The 13,334-nt window shown below is 38.2% G+C and overlaps 1 protein-coding gene across 19 annotated transcripts in view; it reads right to left on the bottom strand.

Annotated features, from left to right (window-relative positions):
• CD1H11orf80 (chromosome D1 C11orf80 homolog) overlaps positions 1-13,334 on the bottom strand; it is a 118,514-nt gene that overhangs the window by 3,127 nt on the left and 102,053 nt on the right. For all 19 annotated transcript variants that reach the window (XM_053202872.1, XM_053202874.1, XM_053202878.1 and 16 more), the window contains 2 exons: positions 12,680-12,778; positions 679-754 (listed from right to left, as the gene is read on the bottom strand). In XM_053202872.1, coding sequence (XP_053058847.1) covers positions 679-754; positions 12,680-12,778 — 175 coding nt within the window. The remainder of the gene's footprint in view (positions 1-678; positions 755-12,679; positions 12,779-13,334) is intronic.

Below are 13,334 nucleotides of genomic sequence, written 5' to 3' on the forward strand. Positions count from 1 at the left end.
GGGTTTGAATTCTGGTTCTGCCATTTACTAGCTGTGACCTTGGGTGAGTCTACTGACATCTCTGTAAATGTCTCAGTTTACCTGTAAAATGAGAATAGTAACACTACATCATAAGATTGTTTTCAGAATTAAGAGCAGGTGCCTGGCACCTGCACTATCAGTTTCAGGCACCTGTGGCTATGGTTATTTCTGGCCATACACACATCTCTCTGCCACTGCTGGCTCTGAAGGCTGTGTAAGTGTTGGAGGGAGAGGGGGAAAAGACCAGTACAATCACCACCATATCACACACAATGACAACTCCCTATAACATACATCAAGATTGAGATGGTATTCTGTACCCAGGACTAGCTTCCAGAGCCCCAGAGTAGTAACCAAAACCAGGGAGAACAGCAGTAATGAGAAAAGATGTGAAGGAACCAACTAGATTCAGGGTCCTGCCCCTTCATGTGCAGCTATCTTTAACTGTACAACGTTACTAGGAATTTCTAGTTCTATCATACCAACTTTGGGGAGGGAATGCCCCCCTGCTGCTCCAGAACACCCATAGTGGTGGTAGAAGCCGGCCAAGTCCCATGATTTTGCTATGGTGTGGAAGGTGTAGTTTGAAAGCTTGAAGCCAATGTACCTTACTTCTGAGCTTTGCTCCTAGGCTCACCTGAGAAGCTGATCCCTTACCTGTAAGGAGTTCTGGACTGCTGTTCTCATGTGCATCTTCTGTGCTCTGCTCTGCATTTTTCTCTGGGAGCAGCTGCTTTAAAAATTAGAAGTCCTAAGTGAGTTTTGCAGGAACATGAACAAGCTCCAGTGAGACAAGTGTGCCTGGTGGCTTTGTTGGCCTCACAGGGCTGCCCTCCCTTACCTGGAATTCCCTCTTCCTCCTCGCTCATGCGAGTCTCCCCTACCCAACCCCAATCATCAGGGCTTCCTTGTGTTAGAGCCTTTGCAGCTCATTCCAGGTACTCCAGGCATTTCCCACCTCTTCTGACCTCTGGTAACTTGCTTACCATCTGCCCCACTCCTTGGGCTCTGAAGATGCACTGCCTGCCCTTATTTATCATTTTTATGTGTGTTCCATTTTCCACATTTAAATTCCTTGAAAGGTAAGGTTCGCTGTGACTGCATCATTTTATAGCTAGCACAGTGTCTTGCATAGAGGTAAGTGATCTACATATAACTGAAGTCAAACCTGGGAAGCCTGGCACATTTTGTCGTCCTCTGTAGCTTTTCAAAGTCCTGCCACACTTGGTTCAATTTGGATAGAGAAACAAAAGTTTCTCTAAGCTTACTAAGATCAGAACCCAATCCTAGCTTCTTGTTTTTCAAAAATACAAGTATTTAAAAACAGACACAGTCTTCATCAAAATTAAAAACTTTTGTGCTTCAAAGAACACAATAAAGAAAGTGAAAAATCAACCCACAAGAATGGGAGAAAATATTTGCAAATCATATCTGGTAAGGGAGTTGTATCCAGAATAAAGAACTCTTGTAATTCAATAACAAACAACCTAATTAAAAGTGGGTTTGATAGAGTTGGAGACCTTTCTCCAAAGAAGAGATACAAATGGCCAATAAACCAATGAAAAGATGCTCAACATCATTATTCATTAGGGAAATGCAAATCAAAGCCACTATGAGATACTACTTTACACCCACTAGGATGGTAGTAGTAATAGTAATAAAATAATAACAATAATAATAGACAATATCAATAGTTGGTGACAATGTAGAAAATTGGAACCACTACACATTACTGTTGGGTAAGTAAAATGGCCAGTTTGGAAAATAGTTTGAAAGTTACTAAAAATGTTAAACATAGAGTTACCATATGACCCAGCAATTCTACTACTAGATATATAACCAAGAGATTTACAAACATGTCCATCCAAAAATGTTCACAGCATTATTTATAATCGCCCAAAAGTGCAAATAACATAAAGGTTCATCAACTGATGAATGGGTAGAAGAAATATGGCACATCCATACAAAAGGATATTACTCAACCATAAAAAGGAATGAAGTACCATCCCATGTTACAACATGAATCTTGAAAACATTATGCTTAGTGAAAGAAGCCAGACTACCTATTTTGATTCCATTTACGTGAACCAGTATAGGAAAATCCATGGAGACAAAGTAGACTGGTGGTTGCCAGGAGATGGAAGGTGGGGGAATTGGGACTGACTACAAATAGGTACAGGGTTTTTTTCTGGCATGATGGAAATATTGTGGAATTTAGTGGTAACTGCTGCACAGCACAGTGATTATATTTAAAGCCACTAAATTGTACAACTTAAAATGGTAAATTTTATGGTGACTTATAACTCAATAAAAAATACTGTCATGTATTGTTCATTAAATAAAACTTCAACTTCTAAGTACATTCCAAGGAACACAGAATGGTAAAGATGACCCTAACGGTGTGAAAAAAGAAGCCGTATGAAGAAAATTTCCATTTTTTTCTTCGAGAGAAAGCTTTTTTTTTTTTAAATGTTTATTTGTGTGTGTGTGTGTGTGTGAGAGAGAGAGAGAGAGAGAGAGAGAGAGAGAGAGAGAGAGAGAGAGAGACAGCGAGACAGCACTACTGGGGAAGGGGCAGAAAGGGAGACACAGAATCTGAAGCAGGCTCCAGGCTCTGAACTGTCAGCACAGAGCCCGATGCTGGGCTCAAACCCACAAACCATGAGATCATGACCTGAGCCAAAGTTGGACGCTTAACCAACTGACCCACCCACATGCCCCAAGAGAAATCTTATTTTCTTACTTCATTCTTCCCTGAAAAATCTCATGTAATAGGCAAAACTTTCTCTTATTCTGAAACTAATATCACCAAGGAAATTCACACTCAGATATAAAGCTCTCAGACCTAGGGGAATCTTGTATACCCTTCATTCATCATCAGATTCCCCCAAATGAGACAGCTCTATCTTCAGGATACACCTCCCTGGATTTAACACTGAGACATTTAATTCCCCTCCCTGCCTCGGGAAACAGTACCTTTCCTGAGAAAATTACCTCCTTGTCACTGCTCTTATTATGGGTTTATGTTTTCAGTCACTACAGACATCTGTGACACTAGCCCTGGAGAACTATCTTGTTTATCCTTTATGGCCCACTGTCCTATGTTCCAACACCCAAGCTATAAATCTCCACTCCTGGCATGGCCTTTTCTTAAATATTTTCTATAAAACTCTAAATACATATTCTCTCATTTCTTCTACTTCTCCATAAACTATATAACAGCCATAGATGGTTTTATTCTATATTATTCAAGAGGTCCGCTATTCTATTTTATCAGTTTAAAAATGGAAACTGGGGAGGTGCCTGGGTGGTTCAGTCAGTTGAACAACTGACTCTTGGTTTCAGCTCAAGTCATGATCTCATGGTTCATGGATTTGAGCCCCGCGTCAGGCTCTGAGCTGACAGCACGGAGCCTGCTTGGGATTCTCTATCTCTTCCCCAACCCCCCCCCCCTTCAAATATAAATAAATAAACATTTAAAGAAATAAAAATAGAAACTGAGGGACTGGTCCAGAGATAAAAGAATTTGACCCTTGTAATTTTTAGCTGAAGCCACTGGGTGCCACTCTTGTGCCACTATCAAGTTATTTATCACCAAGGGGATATTATAAGAAGGAAATAGTAATGGTCTTAAGTGCAGAAGCACAAGTTTTACTCATGAGTGCCTCTGATCACTCATCTTCCTTGGGTTATATGGTATGGAACATTCCTATACCAGTCCTATATGGTAACAATGTTACTAGGCTTTGGAACCAGGAGACCTCAGTACAAAGCCTAGCCTTGCCACTTATTAACTATGTGATTCTGGGCAAATAAGGAAAGTTCTCTACCTAGTTTCTTCATTTATAAAATGGGAAAACTACAACATATTTTGTAGGATCTTTGTGGTATTAAAGTGGAAGTCTTGGCACAGATTAAGGATCCAATAAATGTTCCTTTCTTCTAAGACCTAGGACTACTAAGACCTTGAGTTCACTAGCCATCTGCCAAATTAATTGGACTATGAATGGCCCAGAGGCTATAAGCCATCACTATAACAACAGAAGGGGGCAAAAGAGGTCAGATCATTTCCTTTTGAGAGATCACTGGGATATCAGAGAGGCCCAAGCAAAACGTCTTCACAGGCTGAAACACTTCTAGATCCTATCCATATATCCTAGGTCCTATGATAATGATGTATGCCTTACCCTGAAATCTAGGGTAAATTTCCTTATCCCTGGAAATCTGAACATGTGAATGGCTGTAATGAGCGGAACAATGGCTCCCAAAAAAGTATGTCCAAGTCTTGAGCCCCAGAATGTGACCTTATTTTGAAAAAAAGTCTTTTCAAATGTAATTAAGGATTTCAAGATAAGATCATCATGGATTTAAAGTGGGCCCTAATTCTAATGACAGGTGTCCTTATCAGAGAGACAGGGAAATTTGAGAGACATAACAGAAAGGCCATGTGAAGATGAAGGCTGAGACTGGAGTAATGTGGCTATAAACCAACGAACATCTGGAGCCACCAGAAACTGGAAGGGGAAAGGAAGGAATCTTTCTTAAAGCCTTTGGAGGGAGTACAGCTCTGCTAAAATCTTGATTTCAGACTTCTGGACTCCAGCATCGTGATAATACAATTTCTGTTGTTTTTAAGTCATGAAGTTTGTGGAAATTTGTTTGCTCAAGTTGTGGGTAACAGCATTCCAAGTTGGAGGGACATCAGCAAGAGTATTTGCAGTGAACCAGCTGAAAGGAACAGCAAATGCATTCAAGGAATGAGCTTCCTAGAAGGTACATAAAGCAATGAAAAAAGGTGTGATGAAGGGAGCATTTACAGGGACTTCACTCCCATCCTCTAGCCTTTCTCGCTACAAAGCAGAAGAGGATAAGCAAATCTATGAGATGCTGTGATCCTTGGGTGTCTGGGCACCTAAACTTCTCCATCCAATCAGGCAAACTAAAGTAGGAGAGGGAGAAAAGTAGAAGTACAAAAGGATCTATTACTCTCTCAGAAATGTGTAATTTTTTTATAGCAACTGTATTGGAATATAACATTTACTTAAATGAGCTGCATATATATAATATGTACAATTAGATAAGTGTTGGCATATATGTGTATTTGTGAAACCATCACCCCAATCAAGATAATGAACATATCCGTCCCCCTCAAAAGTTTCCTCTGAACTTCATAACCATTCCCTGAAATTCTTACACCTCCCATCTTCAAGCAATCATTGATCTGTAACTAAGGATTAGTTGGCATTTTGAAAAATTTCATGTAAGTGCAATCAAACAGTATGTCCTCTTGTCTTTCAGGGCTTTTTCCCCCTTGGACACTACCACAACTGATCCAGTATTTTGAGGTTTCTCATTCAGCAGGGCTATTTAGAGATTCATCCACACTACTGTGTATTATCAACAGTTCATTCCTTTTATTGCCAAGTACTATTCCATCGAATGGACACACCACAGTTTGTTTATCAATTTCCCTACTGACATTGGGTTGTTTCCAGTTTTGGGTTATTACAAATATGGCAGAAGTGCCATGAACATTAGTGTATAAATTTTTGTGTAGACATATGCTTTCATTTCTCTTGAATAAATACTTAGGAGTAGAATGGTTGGATCATATGATGTATATATTTAACTTTTTAAGCACTGCCAAACTATTCTCCAGAGTGGATGTACCACTTTAAAAAAATTTTTTTTAACATTTTTATTTGTTATTGAGAGAGAGAGACAGAGCGTGAGCAGGGGAGGGGCAGAGAGAGAGGGAGACACAGAATCCGAGGCAGGCTCCAGGCTCTGAGCTGTTAGCACAGAGCCCAACGCGGGACTTGAACTCACAAGCCGTGAGATCATGACCTGAGCCAAAGTCGGTCGCTCAACCGACTGAGCCACTCAGGCGCCCCAGTACCACTTTTTATTCCTACAAATAGGGTGTAAGGGTTCCAGTTCTTCCACATCCTTGCCAATACCTGGTATGGTCAGTCTTTATTCCAAGCAGGTGTGAAATGGTGTCTCATTGTGGTTCTGACTTGCATTTCCCTAATGACCAATAATGTTAAGCATCTTTCTCATGTGTTTATTTGCTGTTTGTGTATCTTCTTTTGTGAAATGTATGTTCACATATTGTGCCCATTTTAAAAACTGGGTTGTTTTCTTATTCTTGAGTTTTGACAGTTTTAAAATAGTCTCAATAGTCTCAACTGAAAATTAAATCTCTTTAATAGAGAACTACCAGGTATATAGTGCTATTTCTTCTTGAGTGAACTTTGGTAATTTCTTTCAAGGAATTTGTCCATTTAATCTAAGTTGTCAAATTTATTGAAGTAAACTTTGTTCATAATAGTCCCTGATAATCCTTTTAATATCTGATGTCACCTCTCTAATTTCTGGTAGTAGAAATTTGTGTCTTCTCTCCTATATCTTGATTAGTCTGGCTAAATGTTTATCAATTTTATTAATCTTTTCAATGAACCACCTTTAAATATCATTGATTTTTCTCTGTTTTTTTTTCTATTATACTGACTTCCACTTTGACTTTATTATCTAATTTCTTCTGTTTAATTTGCTCTTATTCTAGTCTAAGCTGAGATCACTGATTTAAGACTTTTTTCTTTTCTAACATAGGTATTTTTCCAAGTACTGCTTTAGTGATGTCTCTGGTTTGATAATTTGCATTTCCATTTAAGTTAAAATACTTTTCCAATTTCCCTTTTGATTTTATGTTTGACCCATGGGTTATTTATAAGTGTGTCATTTAATTTCCAAATATTTGGAGTTTTCTAGATATCTTTTTTTTAAGGTTTATTTATTTCTGAGCAAGAGAGGGAGGGAGGAGGGGCAGAGAGAGAGAGAGAGAGAGAGAGAGAGAGAGAGAGAGAGAAAGAGAATCCTAAGCAGGCTCTGCTCAACATGGGGCTCAAACCCATGAACTGTAAGATCATGACCTGAGCCAACATCAAGAGTCAGATACTTAACCGAGCCACCCAGGTGCCCCTCTAGATATCTGTCACTGATTTTCCTTTAATCCTATTGTAATCAAAAGCATACTTTGTATAACCTGAATCCTCTAAGTTTATTGAGATGTATTTAATGGCTCAAAATATGGCCTATCTTGTTAAATGTCCCTTTTGCACTTGAAAAGAATATTCTGCTGTGGTTGGGCAAAGTGTTTTATAAATATCAAGTCAAGTTAATTCATAGTGTTATTTAAGACTTTCATAGACTTACTGATTTTTTTGTCTACTTGTTCTATCAATTATTGAGAGAAGTATGTTGAAATATCCAAATAAAATTGTGGATTTGTCTATTTCACCTTACAGTTCTATCAGTTTTGCTTCATTTATTTTAAAGTTCTCTCAAAAGTTTATCAAGTTTCATGAATGTTTGGGGCTATTATCCTCATTATGTTGTACTCACTGTATTGTATTCATCATTATGAAATGACTCTCTTTATCCCTAGTAATGTTCTTTGCTCTGAAATCTACTTTATAGTCTCTCTTTTTTTTTCTTTTTGCGAGAGAGAGAGACAGAGACCATGTACATGTGCAGGGGAAGGGCAGAGGGGGAGGGACAGAGAATTTTAAGCAGGCTCCATGCTAAGTGCAGAACCCAAAGCAGGGCTTGATCTCACAATGGTGAAATCATTACCTGAACTGAAATCAAGAGGTGGACACTTAACCAACTGAGCCACCCAGGCACCCGTTATAGCCGCTCCAGTGCTTTTTTATTTTTTTAAGATTTTATTTTCAAGTAATCTCTACACCCAACATGGGGCTCAAACTTACAACCCTGAGATCAAGAGTCATATGCTCTATCAACTGAGCTAGCCAGGTGCCCCTCTTCAGTGCTCTTACTAGTGTAAGCACAGTACATTTTTTCCCATACTTTTATACTTTTACTCTATTTCTGTCTTTATATTTAAAGTGGGATTCTTGTAGGCAGTATACAGTTGGCTCTTGCTTTATTAAATCTAACAATCTCTGCCTTTTAATGTAAATAGTTGTAAAGGCCACTTATATTTAATATAATTGATATGGCGGAGTTTAAATATATCATTTTGCTAATTGTTGTCTATTTGTCTCATCTGTACTTTGTTCTTTTTCCTTCTTTTTCCTCTTTTTCTGCCCTCTTTTAGATTAAATATTTTTAAAAATATTAGAGAAGTTTTAAGTTCATAGCAAAACTGGGCAAAAGGTACATAGATTTCTCATATGCCCTCTGCCCCTACATATGTATAGCTTCTCCCATTATCAACATCCCCCATCAGAGCTGTACATTTGTTACAAGTGTTAAACCTACATTGACACATCGTTATCATCAAAGTCCATAGTTTACCCTAGGGTTTACTCTTAGTGTTGTACATTCTATAGTTTTGGACAGATGTAAAATGACATGTATCCACCATTACAGAAACATACAGAACAGTTTCCCTGCCCTAAAAATCCTCTGTGCTTTGCATATTCATTCCTCCCTTTTCATCTAACCTCTGGAAACCACTGATCTTTTTACTGTCTCCATAGTTTTGCCTTTTCAAAAACGTCATATACTTGGAATCATAGTTTGCAGCATTTTCATATTGACTTCTTTTATTTAAATATGTATTTAAGCTTCCTCCATGTGTTTTCATGGCTTGATAGCTCATTTTTTTCTTAGTGCAAAATAATATCCCATTGTCTGGATGTGCCACAGTTTATTTATCCATTTACCTGCTTAAGAATATCTTGGTTGCTTCCAAGTTTTGGCAATTAAGACATCCTTGCCGGTATTTGGTGTTGTCAATGTTCTGGATTTTGGCCATTCTAATAGGTGTGTAGTAGTATCTCATTGTTTTAATTGGCATTTCCCTGATGATATATGATGTGGAGCATTTTTTCATATGCTTATTTGCCATCTTATGTATTCTTTGGTGAGGTGTCTGTTAAAGTCTTTGGCTGCTTTATTTTTATTGTTGAATTTCAAGAGTTCTTTGCATATTTTGGGGGTTCCTGGGTGGCTTAGTCGGTTAAGCGTCTGACTCTCGATTTCAGCTCAGGTCACGACCTCATGATTCACGAGATTGAGCCCTGCGTCAGTGCTGTCAGCATAGAGCTTGCTTGGGATTCTCTCTCTCCCTCTCTCTCTGCCCTTCCCCCATTTGTTCCCTCTCTCTCCCTCAAAATAAACTTTAAGAAAAAAAGAATTCTTTGTATTTTTTGGGTAATAGTCCGTTAACTAGTGTGTCTTTTACAATTATTTTCTCCCAGTCTGTGGCCTGTCTTCTCATTCTCTTGAGGGTTGAATATTTTTTATGACTCCATTGTATCTCCTTTTTTGGATCAATAGCTGTAAATCCTTATATTATTTTGATGGTTCTTTTCATCTTCAACTTACCAGTCTACCTTCACATAATATTACACTATTCCACATACAGTATAAGTCCTTAAAACAGTATATTTCCATCTGTCTCCTCCAGGTTTTTGTGCTGTTATTGTTATACATTTTACTTCACCATAGGTTATAAACCTCACAACATATTATTGCTATTTTTGCTTTAAAAAGTTAATTATGTTTTAAAGAGATTTAAGTAATAAGAAAAAAAAATTTTTATATTTATCCATGTAGTTACCTAGATTCAGGTTTCCAGCTGGTTATCACTTTTTCTCTGCTTGAAGGATTTCTTTTACATTTCTCAACTGCTGATAATGAATTCTTTCAACTCTTGTATGTCAGAAAAAGTCCTTTTTCATCTTTTTTGAAAGATATTTTTGTTGGGAGTGCCTGGGTGGCTCAGTCAGTTAAGTGTCCAACTCTCAATTTCAGCTCAGGTCATGATCTCACGGTTTGTGAGTTTGAGCCTGCTTGGGATTCTCTCTCTCCCTTTCTATTTGCCCCTCCCTTGCTCATGTGTGCACGCACATGCTCTTTCTCACTCTCTCTTTCAAAAACAAATAAATACATTTGGAGAAAAAAAGGTATCTTTGTTAGGTAAAGAATTCTAGGTTGAAGGTTTTTTCTTCAGTACGATCTATAAAGACATTGCTCCATTTTCTTCTATCTTATACTTTTTCTGATGAGAAATTTTCTGTAATCCTTATCTTTGTTTCCTTGTACATAAGCTTTCCTCACCCTTGTTTGCTTTTAAGATTTTCTCTTTACCATTGGTTTTAACCAATTTAATTTTGATGTGTCTTGGTGTAGTTTTCTTTGTTTCATGGGCTTGGGGTTTCTTAAGATTCTTAGATCTGTTGGTTTTATAGAATCCATCAAATTTGGAAAATTTTCAGCCACTATTCCTTCAAATATATTTTCTGCCTGTTTCTTCTTCATATTCCTCAATTACGCACATAATAGGCTACCTGAAGTTGTCCCATAACTCACAGGTGCTCGATGCTCTATTACTATCATCATCATCATCATCATCATCATCAATATTATTTTACAACTGTGTTTCATTTCAGATAGTTTCTACTGCTATGTGTTTTTAAGTGTCAATGTTCCATTCATACTATTCAGTGTAATTTCCACCTCAGAGACATCATAGTTTTCATCTTTACAGTTCATTTGAGTCTTTTTTAATACCTTCCACATCTCTACTTAGTATGTTCAGTCTTTCCTCTAGCTTCCTGAACATACAGAATATAGTTATGATAATAACTCTTTCAATGTCTTTGTCTACTAATTTTATCCTCTGTGTCAGTTCTGGATCGGTTTTCATTAAATGATTGATCATTTGATGGAGTTTCCTCTTCATTGTGGGTTGTATATTCCTGCTTCTTAGCATGCCTGTTAATTCTGATTGGATGCAGGGCACTGTGAATATTACTTTGGTGGGTGCTGGATATTTTTAATACTCTTGTAAAAATTCTTGACCTTTGTTCTGTGATGCTATTGAATTACTTGAAAACAACTTGATCCCTTTAGATCTTGCTTCTGCTTTTAAGCTTTGTTAGGCAGGACCAGAGGAGTGTTTATTAAGCAGAGGTGTAATTTTTCTCCATTCCCAAGGCAAGACTCTTCTTAGTATTCTACCTGATGCTCCATAAATTATAAAGCTTTCCTCTCTGGTTGATGGAAATATGCACTATCTCTAGCCCTGTGTAAGCTCTGCATATTGTCCCCTCTTATCCGTCTGGATGGTTCTTTGCCTGCATAGTTTCTTCACAAGAATGAGCTGATTAATACTATTCTGAATACTGAATACTGCAGATTCCCAGAATTCTCTCTCTGTGCAACTCTCTCTTTTCTGGTACTCTGCCCTGAAAACTTTAGCTGTCTTGGCATCCCGGGACTCTCCACTTCATCTGTTCAACTTAGGGAGACTACTAGGCTTTGCCTGGATGTCTTCTCCCTGTTCAATGGCCTCTGTACTTTCTCTAGGCAGTATGCTAGGGTAATCATAGGGCTCACTTCATTTGTTTTCCATTTCTCAGGAATGATTATCCTATTCATTGATGCCCAGTGTCTTGAGAAACATTGTTATATATATCGTGTGTATATTTTTGTTATTTCACACAGAAGAATAAATCTGGTTCCTATTACTCCATCTTGGCCAGAAGCCACTGTATAACATCACCCCTAATCTCCTTCATTTACTCATATTATACTTTAGCTCCAGAAAAGTCAATCCTACTGACTGGAGCCAAGAAGGCCAGAAAAGTGTGCTTTACTTGGAACACCACTAAAAATTACCTAGAATCTGGAGATATATAGAATTTCCTAAGTTTGATTTCTTTTCACTCATTAGAGGAGTCTGTCACAAAACAAGATGAAGCCTTCTGATCTCGAGGGTGGAGACACTAACTAATGCAATTCTATATCTCCAGCACCCAGAAAGGTGAAGAGATAAAAGTATGGCTTTGATCACATCACCATTGTAAGAGTAAATATGTGCCAAGCACTTTACGTACATTATTTTATTCAAACCTCACAACAATTTTAGGTATGCGTCATTCCTGTTTTACTGATAAAACTAAGGCTTAGAAAGATTCAATAGCTTCCATAATATGACACAACTAGTTAGTGGCGGAAATAAAATCTGAGCAACATCTAACCATGCTCTTGACCTCTGTGTAATACTACGTTCTGTTAAAGTTCTCCTAAACCACAGACTTCCTTGCTGAAAGGCCAACCTCAGAATGTGCAATCTAAAGTACTCGTACCTGGGGTGCCTGGGTGGCTCAGTCAGTTAAGTGTCTGACTTCAGCTCAGGTCATGATCTCGTGGTTTGTGACTCTGAGCCCAGAACTGGGCTCTGTGCTGACAGCTCAGAGCCTGGACCCTGCTTCAGATTCTATGTCTCCCTCGCTCTGTCCCTCCCCTGCTTGTGCTCTTTCTCTCAAAAATAAATAGACATTAAAAAAATAAAAAATTTAGGGGCGCCTGGGTGGCTCAGTCGGTTAAGCATCTGACTTTGGCTCAGGTCATGGTCTCCCAGTTTGTGAGTTCAAGCTCCGTGTCGGGATCTGTGCTGACAGCTCCGAGCCTGGAGCCTGCTTTAGGTTCTGTGTCTCCCTCTCTCTCACTCTGCTCCTCTCCTACTCATGTTCTGTCTCTCAAAAATAAATACATGTTAAAAAAATTTTTTTAATAAATAAAAAATTTAAAGTACTTGCACCTACCCACCCTGTATTAGGGTTCACATATATCAATATGGAAGATTTCCACTAAACTACTGATTATTTATACTTACCTGATTCACCTCACATGAGCAGTGGGGAAGAAATCGGTGCTGGGTGATCTCATAAAATGATTTATGCAGTTTAGTCCCAAACTCTTGAGTGTCAGCTGCCTAAAATGGGCCAGAGAGAGAATATGCTGAATTCCAGTACTGGAAACCAAAAAGAAGGTACCTACATGATATAGGAAGAGGAGGAGACAAATTGGAAGGCAAACCATGTTTGTGTTAAGAGTTTCCTTAATTTCAATGAACACAGAAGAAGTAGAGAGAAGGCCTGTGAAACTGGCATGAGACAAGTAGCTGTGGCTTCTGTGTCTTCCAATTTCTGTTACCTAAGCAAGATCTTTCAAACAAGGCCTTTGTTCTCTTATCTCTATAGGGGATACACATCCCATAGATCCATCTGTTCATAAAAGGATTATGTAAATTGCTCTCCTCCAGAACAAGTTCCAAGACAGCATAGGTTCCACTGTATTCAAATAAGGCTGAAATAAGAAACTTTCCTCGGGTAAGTCTTTTAGGGAAGAAAGAACAAGATGATAGTTAGCATCCATAAGCAATGGGTAATAACCTCTACTTTTTAGTATAGAATTGTAGGATATTAGAGTTAAAGGGGACAAGCGCAACCACCTAACACAACACACTAATTTTATAGACAAGAATACTG

This window comes from Acinonyx jubatus, chromosome D1 (genome assembly GCF_027475565.1).
Source record: "Acinonyx jubatus isolate Ajub_Pintada_27869175 chromosome D1, VMU_Ajub_asm_v1.0, whole genome shotgun sequence".
Taxonomy (NCBI): Eukaryota; Metazoa; Chordata; class Mammalia; order Carnivora; family Felidae; genus Acinonyx; species Acinonyx jubatus.